This window comes from Phlebotomus argentipes, unplaced genomic scaffold (assembly GCF_947086385.1).
Source record: "Phlebotomus argentipes unplaced genomic scaffold, Phlebotomus argentipes genome assembly contig_39, whole genome shotgun sequence".
NCBI classification, from domain to species: domain Eukaryota; kingdom Metazoa; phylum Arthropoda; class Insecta; order Diptera; family Psychodidae; genus Phlebotomus; species Phlebotomus argentipes.
This window is the reverse complement of record NW_026776182.1, coordinates 438,713-453,502: the sequence shown is the minus strand read 5'-3', so window position 1 is coordinate 453,502 and position 14,790 is coordinate 438,713. Positions and strand designations below refer to the sequence as shown.

The 14,790-nt window shown below is 44.7% G+C and overlaps 5 protein-coding genes across 5 annotated transcripts; 1 reads left to right on the top strand and 4 right to left on the bottom strand.

Moving 5' to 3' along the window:
• LOC132263616 (guanine nucleotide-binding protein-like 3 homolog) lies at window positions 1–1,981 on the bottom strand. The gene is made up of 2 exons (XM_059763445.1): window positions 1,871–1,981; window positions 1–1,794 (listed from the first exon to the last, which is right to left on the bottom strand). The coding sequence occupies exons 1-2, from the start codon at window positions 1,890–1,892 to the stop codon at window positions 47–49; spliced, it is 1,770 nt and encodes a 589-aa protein (XP_059619428.1). The 5' UTR covers window positions 1,893–1,981; the 3' UTR covers window positions 1–46.
• Window positions 1,982–2,010: 29 nt separating this feature from the next.
• Window positions 2,011–3,698, top strand: LOC132263618 (actin-like protein 6B). The gene is made up of 4 exons (XM_059763447.1): window positions 2,011–2,315; window positions 2,378–2,511; window positions 2,575–2,796; window positions 2,862–3,698. The coding sequence occupies exons 1-4, from the start codon at window positions 2,111–2,113 to the stop codon at window positions 3,573–3,575; spliced, it is 1,275 nt and encodes a 424-aa protein (XP_059619430.1). The 5' UTR covers window positions 2,011–2,110; the 3' UTR covers window positions 3,576–3,698.
• A 13-nt stretch (window positions 3,699–3,711) lies between these two features.
• LOC132263617 (juvenile hormone epoxide hydrolase 2-like) lies at window positions 3,712–6,166 on the bottom strand. Its single transcript, XM_059763446.1, has 5 exons — window positions 6,087–6,166; window positions 5,471–5,679; window positions 4,507–5,053; window positions 4,261–4,452; window positions 3,712–4,180 (listed from the first exon to the last, which is right to left on the bottom strand). Exons 2-5 carry the CDS (start codon window positions 5,663–5,665, stop codon window positions 3,723–3,725), a joined length of 1,392 nt encoding a protein of 463 aa, XP_059619429.1. The 5' UTR covers window positions 5,666–5,679; window positions 6,087–6,166; the 3' UTR covers window positions 3,712–3,722.
• Window positions 6,167–6,547: 381 nt separating this feature from the next.
• LOC132263835 (uncharacterized) lies at window positions 6,548–13,506 on the bottom strand. Its single transcript, XM_059763829.1, has 7 exons — window positions 11,582–13,506; window positions 10,279–10,427; window positions 9,350–10,216; window positions 8,497–9,187; window positions 8,211–8,359; window positions 7,997–8,153; window positions 6,548–7,936 (listed from the first exon to the last, which is right to left on the bottom strand). Exons 1-7 carry the CDS (start codon window positions 12,000–12,002, stop codon window positions 7,215–7,217), a joined length of 3,156 nt encoding a protein of 1,051 aa, XP_059619812.1. The 5' UTR covers window positions 12,003–13,506; the 3' UTR covers window positions 6,548–7,214.
• A 92-nt stretch (window positions 13,507–13,598) lies between these two features.
• On the bottom strand, window positions 13,599–14,783 carry LOC132263881 (zinc finger protein 330 homolog). The gene is made up of 3 exons (XM_059763885.1): window positions 14,561–14,783; window positions 13,953–14,500; window positions 13,599–13,897 (listed from the first exon to the last, which is right to left on the bottom strand). The coding sequence occupies exons 1-3, from the start codon at window positions 14,692–14,694 to the stop codon at window positions 13,644–13,646; spliced, it is 936 nt and encodes a 311-aa protein (XP_059619868.1). The 5' UTR covers window positions 14,695–14,783; the 3' UTR covers window positions 13,599–13,643.
• Between the last annotated feature and the right edge of the window lie 7 nt (window positions 14,784–14,790).

Here is a 14,790-nt window from a genome sequence, read left to right as displayed (position 1 = left end):
TTTGATTCGCAATCTTTAATTTCAAAGATTATTTTACAGATTCTCTTCAATTCCTATTGAAGTCAGTGTCAAAGCTGTAGTCTCCATCCGAATCCTCATCCTTTATGCCAAAGCTGAGATTATCCAGAACATCTGTGACACTGTCAACCTTCTTCTGCGACTTCACTTGGCGCTTCTTCTGCTTCTTCAGGCGGTTCTTCAAGTCCTTGTTCAGCGTCTGATTCCCAGTGATTGCCGCCTCTCCTGTGGGCAGCTTTTCAGGTTCAGGCTCGCCCCTCCTCACTCTTTTAGACTCACTTGGACCGGCTTCCTTCATCTCCTCGTCCTTCTCAATTATCTGCGTCCTGGCCGGAATAATCTCTTCATCATCCTCAACTTCTTGCATCTTCAGCGGCCCTGAAGAAACAATCTCCATCACTTCCTCCTTCTTCACCACGCCGAATCCGTCCATCATCTCAGTCTCCATCTGCTCAAAGTTCTCCACGTCGAATTCTCTTGCCTCTGAACTCACAATGGCGGCACTCACGTGGCAATCCATCTGCATATTCTCCGGCGGATGCGTGCAGTATCGAATCTTTCCGGTATTCCAGTCATCCAACACACTCCGGGCAGCCGCCAAGACATCCAAGCGTCCTCCCTTCTTGATCTTCCCCATTCTCTTTGCCTTCTTGGCGAAGAACTCCTCCGGAGTTTCGAACATCGTGATATCATACAGCTTGCAGAAGAACATCTTGCTCGCCCTCTGCAGAACTGCTGTGGCCACACCGACAGGATCCTTCACGTCGGATACTTTCAGGGCATTCTTCAGAACATACCCAGCATCATTTTCGTTCCCCTTGGAGAACACGATTCCTGGACAATCAAGGAGGTTGATCTTCGAGTCCAACTCCACTTCTTGCATCTGCTTCGTGACTCCCGGAGTGGAGCCAACGTTGCAGGCGCGGCTCCTCTTCAGAGAATTTATCACTGAACTCTTGCCCACATTGGGAATCCCCACAACTCCTACGCGGATCGACGTCTTAATCCCCTTGTTCCTGCAATAGTTCGCCAGCATTGACATCAACAATTCAGCTCCGACGCAAACTGATCCCTGAAGCGCTTTCTCACTGTTTCTCTCGTGGAACTTCCTGCGTCCCAACTTCTGCACTTGATCCTGTGTGGAGGCCTTGAATGCTGTGGCAGGACCGAATTGTCTCAAGTATTTCAGCCAAGTCTGGAGATTTTCACGAGGCACCAAATCCGCCTTATTTAACACCACCACGAGCTTCTTGCTGCCAGCAGACCTGACAGCCTTCTCCACCTCCTCGCATCGAGTTCCCAGAGGATCTCGAGCATCCACAACTTCCAGGATTACATCAGCAGCCGCGATGACCTTCTTGAACTCCTTGAAATATGCCTTCAGGGAGTTTTCCTTGGACTTTTCCTCCTTATACACTTTCCCCTCTGTGGAAGTGCTCGGTTTCACGGACAGCGCATCATGGATGGCTCCACGAGTTTCTGCACTCGCCACCAACGATTCTAGAGTCTGACCTTCCACTCTCTTGCGCTTCAAGAGTTCCCGGCGCTGTTTTCTCTCCTCTTCAACTTGCTGTTTTGCTTCCTCCGCCTCCTTAAGGATTTCCTCCTTGAAGGGACAAATATTCGGCACCTGGATCATCTTCTTCTTCGCCCCCTTACCTTTCCTGCCTGCCTTGACAGCCTTCTTAGCTTCCTTGCGAAGCTTCCGGTGATGTTCCCGGACTTTCTTCGCAATCTTGTACTTTATCTTCGCCGGCTGTCTTTTCGACTTTTTTGCTGCAATGACAAGAGGTTTTACATAGCAAATGCTTTCTTGCAAACTCATCTCCGTAATTATGTAGAAATAACTCACTTTTCAGTGCTTTCAGAGCCATTTTTCACTATTTTTCTGCAGCACAATTTTCCAAAACAAAACACGTGCTTTCACACTTCACGTCAAAATTCCCCTTCGCACTGTTCGCGGCGAACTTCATACTGGTCGAAGACATATCGAGTTGTCAAAGTTCCGGCGTCTCAGTGGTTTGTTTACATCCCAAAAATTGTGGCTTTTCTGGGATTTTCCTGTGCTGACCAGTGAAAATTGGTGTCCAGAATGAGTTCAGGAGGCATGCTATATGGTGGTGATGAAATCGGAGCGCTGGTCTTCGATCCAGGCCACCAATCACTCAGAGTTGGGTATGCCCAAGAGGACACGCCAAAAGCGGAAATTCCGGCTGTTGTGGGTGTGGGGCCCGACAACAGTACTCCAATTACGGATCTTGAGGCTCGGCCTGACAATAATATCACACCCAGCAAGAGTAAGGATAGCTATTGCATGATTTGTGAGAATTTGGAGGTTAATGGAGAGGTTCTCTTAAAGATTTCAAGTACTATGTCGACACAACATTCTTGAACGTCCCGCGAGCTGGACTGGAAGTGCAAACATACATGAAGGATGGCATGATTGACAACTGGGATCTGTTTGAGAAGGTCCTGGACTATGTTTACGCCAAGGTAGATGAGAAAATCACGAGAAATGCGAGAGAAAATGAGATAATCATGCGTTTTTGATTTAAGGTGATCCAATCGGAGTCTGAGTATCATCCAGTGTTGTTTTCCGAAGCTTCATGGAACATCAGGAATAACCGGGAAAGGCTGACTGAGCTGATGTTTGAGAAGTACAATGTACCAGCTTTTTTCTTGGTAAAGAACGCAGTTCTGGCCGCTTTTGCCAACGGTAGAGCTACGGCTCTAGTTGTGGACAGTGGAGCCACTCACACCTCAGCGATTCCTGTCCATGTAAGACGCTAAATTGTTGAAATCCTCTGAGGAAGCCTCAAATTGATAGAGAATTTATATTCTAGGAAGGATACGTCTTGACTCAGGCTATCATCAAGTCTCCTCTCGGAGGAGACTATTTGTCCATGCAATGCCGCCAATATCTGGAAGCTCAGGGCATTGATTTAACCCCGGCGTACTGCATTCAGACAAAGGACGTCATCAAGGAGAGAGACACGCCGCGCTTCGTCTTGAAAAATCTCCCTGAAAAGATGACAGCCTCTTGGCAGCAATACATGCTACGATCACTCCTCCAAGATTATCAGATGTCCGCGGTGCAGGTGTTGGAGTCGCCGTACGACGAGCGAACTGCCGCACAGATTCCAGCTGTTCACTACGAGTTCCCAACTGGCTATCATCAGGACTTCGGCTCCGAACGCTTCAAGCTGGCAGAGAGTCTCTTCGATCACACGATGCTGGGCGCCGGCCAGTTGGCATCCACCAGCGTGGGAATGTGCGACGCCGACGTGAGGCTGTCTCTCTACGGATCCGTCGTGGTGACTGGCGGGAATTCCCTGCTCCAGGGCTTCCCAGAGCGCCTCAACCGTGATCTGCAACTTCGCGCTCCGTCTAACACGAGACTCAAGATGATTTCGGCCAACGGTAGTATTGAGAGGCGCTTCGGAGCGTGGATTGGAGGATCGATTCTCGCCAGCATCGGAACATTCCAGCAGATGTGGATCTCATCGCAGGAATACGAGGAGTCTGGCAAGAGTCAGGTGGAGAGGAAATGTCCGTAGAGACGCAATCATGATTAGGATAAGTTGATGGATTTCTCATATGTATTGTGCTGAGCTGATTGAATTTTCAAGACTCCACGGTATGTTTTCATTTCTTTTTTGTTCAGAGATTTTTGGGGAAAACAGGCATTTATTCTTTTGACATTCTTACAATTCGCTCTTGACTTTGCCCTGATTCTGAGCCTTCTGAAGGAATTCCAGCAGGTCTTTGTACACCACATCAGGCACTTCCATGGCGGCAAAGTGTCCTCCTTGCTCGTGATATGTGCTGTGGACTAGATTGGGGTATTTGTCCTTCAGAACCCAATCAATACTGTGCGACAGATCGTGTTGGAATCGAGCACAGCCTGTAGGAACAGGTGTAGGCACCCGATCGATGCCCAAGCCCAATTCACGGAACGTAAAGGCCTCAGAATAGAGTCGCTGAGAGGTAGTGATTGAATTGGTGAGGTAGTAGACCATAATATTGTCCAGAAGAGCATCCATCGTGAAGCGTTTCGAGAGTCCTCCATCGGCCAGTGTTCGGTATTCTTTGTTGGTCCATGTGGAGAACTTCTCAAGGATGTAAGCGACCAATCCAATAGGATTATTGCTTAAGGTTGTCCCTAAATTTAATATAAGATTAGTTATAAGACTCTGACATTCATATGAGAATCATAAGGAATTATTGTAGAGTTGAACTCACCAATAGTGTCTGGTTTAGTGCATTGGATATGCATGTATCCACTCTCCTCCAGAAGATAGCTAAACTTTGACCAGAAGGGATAGAAGAAGTGAACGTATTCCTTGGGAATAAAGTATTCTGGATAGAAACTAGCGATGAATATCTTGAGACCACTTGCATTAGTCATTGCTCCACACATATTGGAGTGATAGCCTAAAAAATAGCTCAGAGTTAGATCCAGGTCAATGTTTCAATGAAGGTCCTTACCTAAAACGTTCTCAGGGAAGAGTGTAGCAATGTTCGAACCAATGATTGATCCCCAATCGCCGCCCTGAATGTAGAATTTCTGATATCCAAGACGAACCATCAAGTTTCGCATGATCACAGCGACTTCAACGTGTCCCAAGTCCTTCTTGGCGGAAGCCTGAGACCATCCGTAGCCGGGCAGACTGGGCGCGACGATCTGGAAGTCGTACTCCTGATTGCCCTTCAACTTCTCAATCAGAGAATAGAATTCTACGACGGATCCTGGCCATCCGTGAAGCAGCAGAATGGGCAAAACCGGTCTGTCGGAGGCTTTTTCGGACTTCACGTGGATAAAGTGCATGTCCAGGCCTTGGATCTTAGTCTTGTAGTGAGGATACTTGTTGAGGTAGGTCTGGCGAAGGCCCCACTTGCTCAGATAGCCATCTTTCCAGTACTTCACCACCTGTTTCAGGTGATTGCTGTTGAAACCGTACTCAAAGTTGACTCCCTCGAGGGGCGCATGGAGTTCAGGGAAGTCTTCGAGTTTCTCCTTAAGTTTCTTGATAACCTGCAAGAGCGGTTCAGTGGAAAATCAATGATGATGTGGAACTCTTCATATCTCAATTCTCGTCAGACTTTGCTTATCGGTCTGAATAAGAAAGCCAAATCAACATCATGTTCAAACAAGTCGAAAGTAATCTCGCGATAAAATTGAAGAAAATACTGAGAGAAAGATACGAAAGTGAGGAAAATTTCACGTTTTTCCCTTCGCAAAGCGCACGGATTGTTTTAAACATCACAAACCGAAACATCAGTGACATAATAAATGATTCGTGGACATGACTTTGAAGTTCCAATACAGAGATTCTCATGAAATCAACTCAAGGACAGATCTACAAATTACAAAGCAACCGCACAAAATTCCTATGCGCTAAATTGCTGTTCATGAGGCAAAAATATGTCGTGCTTAGAACTGTCAACTCACTTCCTCGGAATAGGAGATCTTGAAGGGATGCACGGCGGTGTCCTCTTTGTACAGGGCCTTGTCTCCTGGTCCCCAGTACGCGGCCACGTCCATTTCGGGCTTTGGCTGTGGCGCGAACGACTGCCTGTAGATTCTCACGCCCATGAAGCCGATCAGGCCGATGAAGATGAGGATGAAATTGCCCAGAAGACCCATTTTCGAGCGTATCACTACAGAGAGGAGCGAACAAGAGATTCCAGTTATGCAAGAACTCGATCTTCAGGGGTTCTACAGCCAAAACACAACTCAATAGAGTGGAAATTCTTCTTGTCTTCCTGGCCTCGCTCTTCACACTGATGAGCGCCGCTCGACGGTGTGTGAGTTTTGTGCCGTGAGCCGCGATTGATAGCAGTCGAGTAATCAGCTCCGGAGCGCGCGATGGTGGGGAAAAGCGCAAGTCACAGAGTGTCTGTGGTTGTAAGACTCTCTGGGATTACAATCCCTTAAAAAAATGCTATTTCACAACTTCGTTAAAGCGGCGCAGCTGCTCAAAAGCCGTTCGCCAACTATTCATTGATGGTTTGTGTTATGTTTGCGAGGTCATTTTTGCTGAGAAAATAAACAGGGAAGTGTTTACCTGAAGATCTGTGTGGATGACACGATTGAATCTCACCAGAAACACAACTGGAACACTACTAATGATCAAAGTGCTCAGTCATCTGATTAAGACCATCGCACAAATACAGAAGCCGGCCGGCACAAAACACATGTCCAAGAGCTACTTTTTACAGTGATTCCCTGAATTTGGGTCACGAAAGATGGACAAAAAGTGCACGATAATTATTCTGTGTTTCTTCAAAGTTAGGCCAATTATGATATGCATACATTTTCTCCCAGTTTGAGTGAAAAAAGTTGAGCAGCAACAGAATTATAAGTTTATGATTAGTAGAAGAAATATTAATGAAGAATCATAATCAAAATTTCATCCTTATAATTAATTAATTAATTAAGATTAATTCATTCCTTTGGCTGTTTTTTGTTTTTAGAATTTGAATTTCTTCATCGTTTTCATGCTCAATCTAGAATGAATTTGAATATTTCTTGTGTTCAAGAATCCTTTTAGGTTTTATTCTCGGATACAACGAAGTGTTAACCAGTGTCTTAATTTTCCTTAGAAATTTCAGCTCTCGTCTATCGAGGTTTCAGTGTCCGAACTTGACATTTGTACATAGAAAGTGCGTGTATAGGAGATAAATAGAAGCTCTAATACACAACGAACTGGACACATAAGATGGAAATTGTGTTGGTGGGTTTTTCTCTCTTCTTTTTTTTCTATTTTTGACCACATTTTATTACACTCTCACTCCACGAATTTATTTATATTTTACGCGATGAGAGAAAAACGCGCGACTTGCACTCAGAAATTTTGTCTCTTGAAGATAAACCCAGAGAATTACGTTATCGCAATGATTTCTCGTCTGATAAATTTTTTTAATAATGTTGGATGATAGCGAAGGTCAACTGGCGATCTTTGGGCGATTCAGGTGCAAAAAGACATAAAAGAATGAATTTGAGATGTTTTAATAAACGATTGGCGATGATTTTAATGTATTATCAATTTATTTTCTCTTGCGCTGTCGCTTCGTGAACTCTGCGAATGTTGTACTGATAAAAGCCCATGCGAACCTTGATAATGACTCTGCCCAGAAACACTATTGCGAACGGGCAGAGATAATGCTTGATTCACATGGAGAGATTTTTTTTTCTACTGCGCACCAAAGAGTTGCGGAATTTCTTCGGCGGTCTTCTTGTGCGTCTCCGGAACGAAAAACAGGACGAAGAGGACGGACAGGAAGGAGAAGATGGAGAATATCATCAGGACATAATCAATGCCAATGGCTTCAGTGAAAGCCGGGAATGTCTTGATTATGAGGAATCTCATGAGGCAGTGGAAGACAATGAACAGCGAAGAGGTTGTCGAGCGGAAATTTCGTGGCATTATTTCTGCCATCAGGACGTGAATCATGCTGACGAAGCCCAAATAGTTGAAAAAGACGAAAAGCGTGGCGAACAAGGCGATCATCGTGGAGTGATCATCGAGAAAGTTCTTCATGAGGATTATGCCGGCCAGACTTCCGGTCATCATCAAACCACTAGCCATGAAGATGTACGTCCTTCCGGTCTTCAGAATGCACAGCATTGCTAAGCAACTCACGGTTAATCTAGTGATGCTCAGACCGAGAGTCACGTACTCCACGTGCTTCACGTCCAGGGATTTCAGGATGAATCCTGTGTAGACGCAAAACGGCGTGAAGCCAGAAAAGACGAAGAACACAGCGATCACTAAGTAAAGCAAGATGGGCTTGTGGAGGTGTTTGTGCCGAAAATGACGAATGAAATCCCGATAATCATCGTTAATGATGATTTTTCTCTTGCCAAAGGATATTACTTCTTGCAGATTTCGCACGAAGATCAAACTGTAGCCTTCTGAAATGAAGGATTTGAGGTGAAATTGCATATTTATTTGGGGATTTTTTTCAAACCTACCATTATCCGATTTTCCAATGCGTCGATTGATGACGAATTCTTCGTCATCCTCTGGGGATTCCATCGAAAATTCCGGGCTGTCCTTGACCATTATCGTCACAATTGTCGTCAACAAGCATACAATGCAGCAACCGATGCAGATGAGCGCACACTTTTTCTTTAGAAACAGTATATTTGATTAATTTGCATTATGGCTGAGTAAACATTAACTCACCGAAAAGATTATTGCGAATATTGTCACTAGAAGTATTCCAAAGCTCAGTGAAATCGCTGGTAAAAGTGTGAGCGCTCCTCGGAGATTCGTAAAGGCATTTTTCGCCTCAAATATCATTGCCATGAGTCGGATGAACCCAGAAGATATTCCTGGAATGAGACGTAGAAGAATTTAACAGCCCATAAAGTCATTGCAATTAATTACTTTAATCCACAGTCGAGCGAATTAATTGTTCTGTGAATTGTTGGCGCGCGAAGGAGTGAGTCAAAAAATCAATAGAGTTTACCGTGAAAGAACCTCGCCAGGAGGATCTGTGCCAGGCAGTATTCTCGCAATGTGTAGAAAAAAGACAGGTACATCATGAGCCAGGACAACGTGTTAATAAGGCCGACGAGAATAAAGGTTTTCTTGCCGCCGCGAGCTTTGAAGAAGCCTGACAAAATCACGCCCAGAATCGGCGTGAGGATGTTCAGTGAGCTGATCCAAGTCTTTTCTTCCTTATTGAAGTTGAAACTTCGGGACTCAAGTCGAGACTGGGGTTCGTGGCTCTCCACGTGGCTCTCGAAGTTGTCAAAGAGGAGTGCAGGATAGGCCAGAGACATGCCAGTGGATAGCATGTTGAGACACACCATGAGATCCAATCTTCTCTGATAATCAGCAACGATCTTCGAGAGGACGCAGATTGTCTGCGTCTGAACTTCCTTATCCTGTTTATTTGAACCTTTCACAAAATCCTCGGAATCAGTCTCTTTGATGCTCGATTGCTTTTCTTCCACTTTCTTCAGAGAAGCATTTTTTCTCCTGGGAATGACGATTGGAATGTCGTTCATGTACCTCTTCTTGATTATGGCCACAATCTCAGCATCGTCGCTGTCTTTCGGAATTGATTCTTCCACAACAATTACATTGATTGACGGCGGCGGAGAGCCATCCTTCTCACCCTTGTCCGACATCCTGGAACTTCTGATGCTTCTGATCTTGCGAATGTTTCAGAGGAGAAAGCGTGTGAAATAAAAGCACATCTCTCAGATGTCTACAATTTGTATTTTTACTTAAGTTTGTAGTTTCTACAATAGGAATTGTATCACAAGAAAGTCTCTAGCTAAGTAATAAATAAGTAAAATTCGTTTTGCCGCTCATTTCTTCACGAAGAAGTCCTCAATTTCTTGGAGAGTCTTCTTGTTGGTCTCTGGCAGGAAGTTGTACACGAATAAAACGCCCAGGAAAGCCATTGTTCCGTACATTAAGCAGATGTAGTCACTCCCAATCGTGGTTAAGAGAGTGGGATAGATCTTGATGCAGAGGAAGCAGAGCACATAAGCGTAAGACACTGTGATTCCTGAGGCGAATCCTCTCATGCGCTGAGGGTAAATCTCGGCGATCATGACAAAGGGAACGACCAAGAAGCTCACAGTGCTGGTGAGGACGAAGAAGAAGATGAGAAAACCAGCGATCCAGTTGGTCATCGGGCAGGGATTCCACATGCACAGGACAATGCCGAAGAGACTCACACCCACCAGGATTCCTCCGGCAATTGTGGGCAATCTGCGTCCAAGAACGTCCAAGCAGCCACCCAGAATTATTGATCCTGCGACACGCGCTACGCCAAGGATGACAGTGAAAAGGAAGGGATCCATCGTGACACCAGCCGAGACACTGAATTTCACAGCGTACACCACGAGGACGAAGGTTCCTGTGAATTGTTGGAATGTGAAAAAGCCCATCATGATAGCCAGAGGCTTGTAGAACTCAGGACGCTGCAGCATTTCCCAGCGCGACAAGCTCTTGCCCGGAATCTCCTGATTGCCGCGGATCTGCTGCGAGAGCTGCTGCAGCTCCTCCTGGCAATTCTGATGCTTCCCATTGAGACGCTTCAAGGATTTCTCCGCCTGACTCACGCGATTCTTCATCAGCAGCCATCGTGGTGATTCCGGTACAAAGTATAGCGCGCAGAAGGCACAAACGCAGATTATTCCAGCAATTCCGCTCACGAGGCGCCAGTCGTTCTGAAAAGCACCGACAATCGATGATTTATTAGCACACTAAAGCTCTTGCGAGATCGACTCACCTTGATGAAGTAGCCAAGAACGTAGATGACAAGGGCTCCGGAGGAGATTGACACTGAGGTGAAGACCGTGAGACGACCTCGAAGCCTGGGACTCGCGATTTCAGCTGAATAGACGGCCGATGGCGAGCTCGAGAGCCCTGCGACAATGCCTACAAGAACGCAAGAAAAGAATTTAATCCAGACCATACGCGATAAGCTTATCAATTCGGTAGTTATCAATGAAGAGAGGCACTCATACGAGGGGACAATAAATGTGCCTAGGTTGGCGAACCTTGATAAGGGACTCATAACAAAAATACAATGACGATAAAGTGTGACATTTCCGCGACTGGAAAACAATATTTAATTAATTTAATAAGCTATTTAATAAGCGCGAAAAGAAGCTTAGAGTGCGCAAAACGACTGAATTAACTGCTGATTTTCCGGCTCACTTGATTTTGTCAAAAATAATTCATTTTCTTATCGTTCGCCATTACGATTTAACACTAGATTTACCAGGTTGGGTAATATTTTGACAATTTTAAATATGTACCCGATGTTTATCGGGAAAATGTAGCTTTGACAAGTGAGTAATTCTAACATATTTCTTATCAATTTCACGAGCAATCAAAATAAATGGGGAAAATACACATTCAGTTTCCAGTTTACAAAGAATTGTAAAGAAACTATTTAACTTTTAGTGCGGCACTTAAACTGTTTACAGCTAACGATCGTGTTGCGCAAAAAGTACACAAGTCTAATTTGAGCATAAAATGCAGCGATTAGTCGTCGGAGCAACTTGAGCATACTTAAAAGACTAAATTACCCTTTACTCAATTACTTATATGGATTAAATAAAATAACCAAGTGTTATGCTGTATTTACGAAGGAGTCTCTGAAGTCAAGTATGAGTGCGACTTTCATTGTGTGTTTTCAATTTATTTGCGGTCAGTCTAGTGTTAAATTTTGACCAAAACACACTTTAAAATATATGCAATCTCTTGTTCAAACAATTCCTCTATTCTCGAGATGAAATCCACACTGTTGACCGAAATCCACGCCTTTTCCAGTCCATCAATCTCTCAATAACAAATCTCACTTTTCCACTCCGTTAAGGAAATGTTATCAGAAAATCAATTTGCTTTTAACCTTTCAGCAAATTTGATTAGTGATCACTTTCGGCGGAAAATTTCTCGCTCGCGAAACTGTTTGCTTAATGAATTATTCATCCAATTGCACAATCAATTGAATATTCAATCACGTGGATTTTTGCCTATTTTGTCTTCACTTTTGGATGGATTTTCGTACTTCTAATTTCACTCACCAATAAGTATTCTTGCGCCGATGATTTCCATGTACATCAGATTGACGTCGCTTTTGCTGGAGAATGCGATGACTGCCCATGAGATTATGGACAGGATGTTGATGACCATCAGAGTGTTCTTGCGCCCGAACTTGTCCAGCGTGTAGCTGGCAATCAAGCCGCCGACTGGGCTGAAGATTGTGTTGATGGACGCCACCCAGGAGCCCTGAGCCTCCGTCAGCGCCACAGCGCTGGTCGGATCTGTGAGCAGGGAGAGTGTCGTGGCGGGATATCCCAGGCCCATGCCAGAGGACAGAACCGTGAGATTCGCCACGACACTCGCCAAAACCTGTCTCTTGATTGACGATCGCGAGTCCACGCGATGATTCCCATTTTTGTCAGGCAGGAACTTTTTATCAACCTCACACGCTTCCACTGCCATTTACACGCTGCTTTTTTCGCCTCTTTCTTTCGTCTTAACCACGTTCTCTCCCAAGATTCTGCTGAACACTGTGTCACACCGAGTTTTAGCTCCAACCAAAAGAGAAATCCGCACTGGCGATAAGAATGCGAGTTTTTCCCACTAATGAAGTCGAGACATGAGCGACACTGTCTGCTAATTGCTAGATAGAGAGCGGCCGATTGATTCGCGACAAGCAACCAAATGGGACTGATTTGATCTGGTGGCCAAGCAATTGCCGATAGACCTCTCAGCTCAGCGCTTCGGAGAGGGAGTCTATTTACAGTCACGTGGCGAGCAGTTACGCGCAGGCTTTCCCACATTTCCCCTCTCGCTAAAGATTATGCTCTCCTTCATTGCCTATCGGAAAATTCCCTGTTGATCTTACAGAGAGATAGCAAATGGCTGTGGAACATAAAAGGCACACTCCTGTTAAATGAATCACATTTTCGCTGTGGGAATGTAGTCAATCGGAAAGAAATGTTAATTGTTATTGCCAATTTTGCATTCCTCTAAGCAAATTAGCAAAATCCCAAGGGAGAGATGGGATATTGAGGTCGAAAGTGATGTACAGTGTCACCAAGAGTGCGTGAAAAGTTTTAAAATCTTTCTCCTCAGTAGCCGAGCTCATCAGGAGTCAAAGTAACAGATATACAAAAAGACTACAGACTACAGTCAATATTCAATGAATTATCTTAAGAGCCCTTAACATTATGTCCCAGAACTGTACTTCGCATTCACGCTTTTCAAGTTGCAGATGACGAAATCCTTTGACTCCCAAGAGAGTGACGTTTTCCCTCTCCATTTTTCCGGAGCGTGTCTATTTATAAAGACTCATAAATTAAAGATGAACACCATAATAATTACAATCTTTGCCTCCAATTCATGCGTGTGCTACTGTATTTTTTTCCGGGATATCTTTATCAATATGCAAAAGCACCAAAAAGAAACAGTGTCTCACTTTTCTCAACAGCCTCGTAAATTTGATCTCTGTGAGTGTTTCTACGTCTACACTCAAGTTGAAATTACACGCCCTGTTTTTACTGCAAACACCACAAATTCCAGCGAAATCTTACAAACAAACAATAAATAATGAAGCATCTGATGAGAATTCATCAATTTTATCAATTGCAGAACTTCTCGCGCGTGTGCTTTGAGAACAAAGAACTATGAAGAATATTAAATTGAGGTTTTTTTTCACCACACATTTATCGCGAGACAGTAATTGGCAAATAATTTGCGTGTATCACTAAGTGTTTAAATCAAAAATCTTCTTATAAGAAGCGCATACAAAAGATTGATTATCTTTTCCTGAAGAAAACATCAAACTATTTATCGAAAGCCGCAAATGACGAAGAAAAAGTGAAGAGGCGAGAATATTAATTGTCTGCTCGTCAGATTACGCGTTGATTATCAGAGATCGTCAATAAATAACCAATGACATCTTCGAGACAGTTGTGATAGATTACTTGTAAAACGCTCGACAATCACCTTCTTGATAATCACTTGCAAGTGAGTGAGAAAATGCACTGGAAACATTTCATTAGCATCTCTTTCTCACTCGAAATTGTATAGAACTTGCTAAGAAAAATTTATTGGTTCAACGAGATGGAATCACAAGAGTTACTTCTTACTCGTTTTGGTGTCTTTCTCATCATTAGACGCCTCTTCATCTTCCTCCTCAGATCCTGACGATTCGTCATCTTCATCATCGTAGTCTTCATCGTCGGATTCTGAATATTCATCCGATTCCTGGTCAGGATGATTCATTGAGTAGCCAGAGTAGCCAGAGTAGCCACTGTATCCAGCGGCTTCCTCGCTCTCATAGTCATCATAATCATCAGGAAGATTCTGGCGTCCGAATTTATGGCTCCGCACTGGAAAAGCACAGCATTAGAACGTGATTTAGGGGTTCATAGAAGCCTCAATTACCTGACATGCTGAGATCCTTGGTCTGAGACGTCTCATAATTGCACTTCGGGCAGGGAATGGGCTTGTTCTTCTCGTACTTGAAGCCCTTCCTCTTCACATGCTCCTCGCAATAGCAAGTTTTGCAGCGCAGACACGAATACTGACCCAGACGATTGCAAGACTGACATTTGTAGTTCTCCGACTCCAGCACTTGACACGATGCTTGATGCTCAAATTGGTCATCTTCACAGAGGAACCCGTTGCAGTATGAACACTTGAAGATCCTCCCGCCATGATCCCAGACGCCTCTCTCACACTCCTTGCACACAGCGTCCTGAAGCGGACAGGAACAAGCGTGGGACTGAAGACACTTCCTCCCGTGGCAAATCCATGCCTCGCAGAAGTCACAGATTGCCCCCACCATGCCCAGGCCCGTGGTGAAGATTCCCGGATGACGAACAACACAGTCTCCGGTCTTGAGCATGCACTTCACCTTCCCGCATTGCGCGCACACCGGAAGGCGCTGGACACTCTGGCAGAAGTAGCAAAAGGCACGGGATTTCTGTTTCCTGCGCAAAGAGAGTGGATATTAGCGGAAAACAAGGAAAGGAAAGGGATTTTCCACTCACCTCTGACACTTTTCACACTCCATCACCACATTGCAAGGAAACTCAGCAATATCCACGCATTTATTGCGAATCTCCTTCTGGCGGAGCTTCTGCTTCTCCGCCTTCTTGCGTTGGCCGGTTTTCTTCTTCGGCATCACGGGGAAATGGCCAGGAAAACACCTGGTGCGGGAAATACCAGGAAATCACCACACCTAACCTCACTTTCCCACCTGGAGGTGCGAATTGCGACT

Excerpts from the sequence above, each read along its gene's own strand:
- LOC132263618 (XM_059763447.1), top strand. The coding sequence starts at position 2,111 with ATGAGTTCAGGAGGCATGCTATATGGTGGTGATGAAATCGGAGCGCTG. Across the intron at positions 2,316-2,377 it reads TAATATCACACCCAGCAAGA|ATTTCAAGTACTATGTCGAC; the intron begins GTAAGGATAGCT and ends GTTCTCTTAAAG. Across the intron at positions 2,512-2,574 it reads TGGACTATGTTTACGCCAAG|GTGATCCAATCGGAGTCTGA; the intron begins GTAGATGAGAAA and ends TTTTGATTTAAG.
- LOC132263881 (XM_059763885.1), bottom strand. The coding sequence starts at position 14,694 with ATGCCGAAGAAGAAAACCGGCCAACGCAAGAAGGCGGAGAAGCAGAAG. Across the intron at positions 14,501-14,560 it reads GAGTGTGAAAAGTGTCAGAG|GAAACAGAAATCCCGTGCCT; the intron begins GTGAGTGGAAAA and ends CTCTTTGCGCAG. Across the intron at positions 13,898-13,952 it reads CAAGGATCTCAGCATGTCAG|TGCGGAGCCATAAATTCGGA; the intron begins GTAATTGAGGCT and ends GTGCTTTTCCAG.
- LOC132263617 (XM_059763446.1), bottom strand. The coding sequence starts at position 5,665 with ATGGGTCTTCTGGGCAATTTCATCCTCATCTTCATCGGCCTGATCGGC. Across the intron at positions 5,054-5,470 it reads AGATCTCCTATTCCGAGGAA|GTTATCAAGAAACTTAAGGA; the intron begins GTGAGTTGACAG and ends CCGCTCTTGCAG. Across the intron at positions 4,181-4,260 it reads CACTAAACCAGACACTATTG|GGACAACCTTAAGCAATAAT; the intron begins GTGAGTTCAACT and ends TATTAAATTTAG.
- LOC132263616 (XM_059763445.1), bottom strand. The coding sequence starts at position 1,892 with ATGGCTCTGAAAGCACTGAAAA. Across the intron at positions 1,795-1,870 it reads GGCTCTGAAAGCACTGAAAA|CAAAAAAGTCGAAAAGACAG; the intron begins GTGAGTTATTTC and ends TTGTCATTGCAG.
- LOC132263835 (XM_059763829.1), bottom strand. The coding sequence starts at position 12,002 with ATGGCAGTGGAAGCGTGTGAGGTTGATAAAAAGTTCCTGCCTGACAAA. Across the intron at positions 10,428-11,581 it reads CGGCGCAAGAATACTTATTG|GCATTGTCGCAGGGCTCTCG; the intron begins GTGAGTGAAATT and ends GCGTTCTTGTAG. Across the intron at positions 8,360-8,496 it reads CCTGGCGAGGTTCTTTCACG|GAATATCTTCTGGGTTCATC; the intron begins GTAAACTCTATT and ends GTCTCATTCCAG.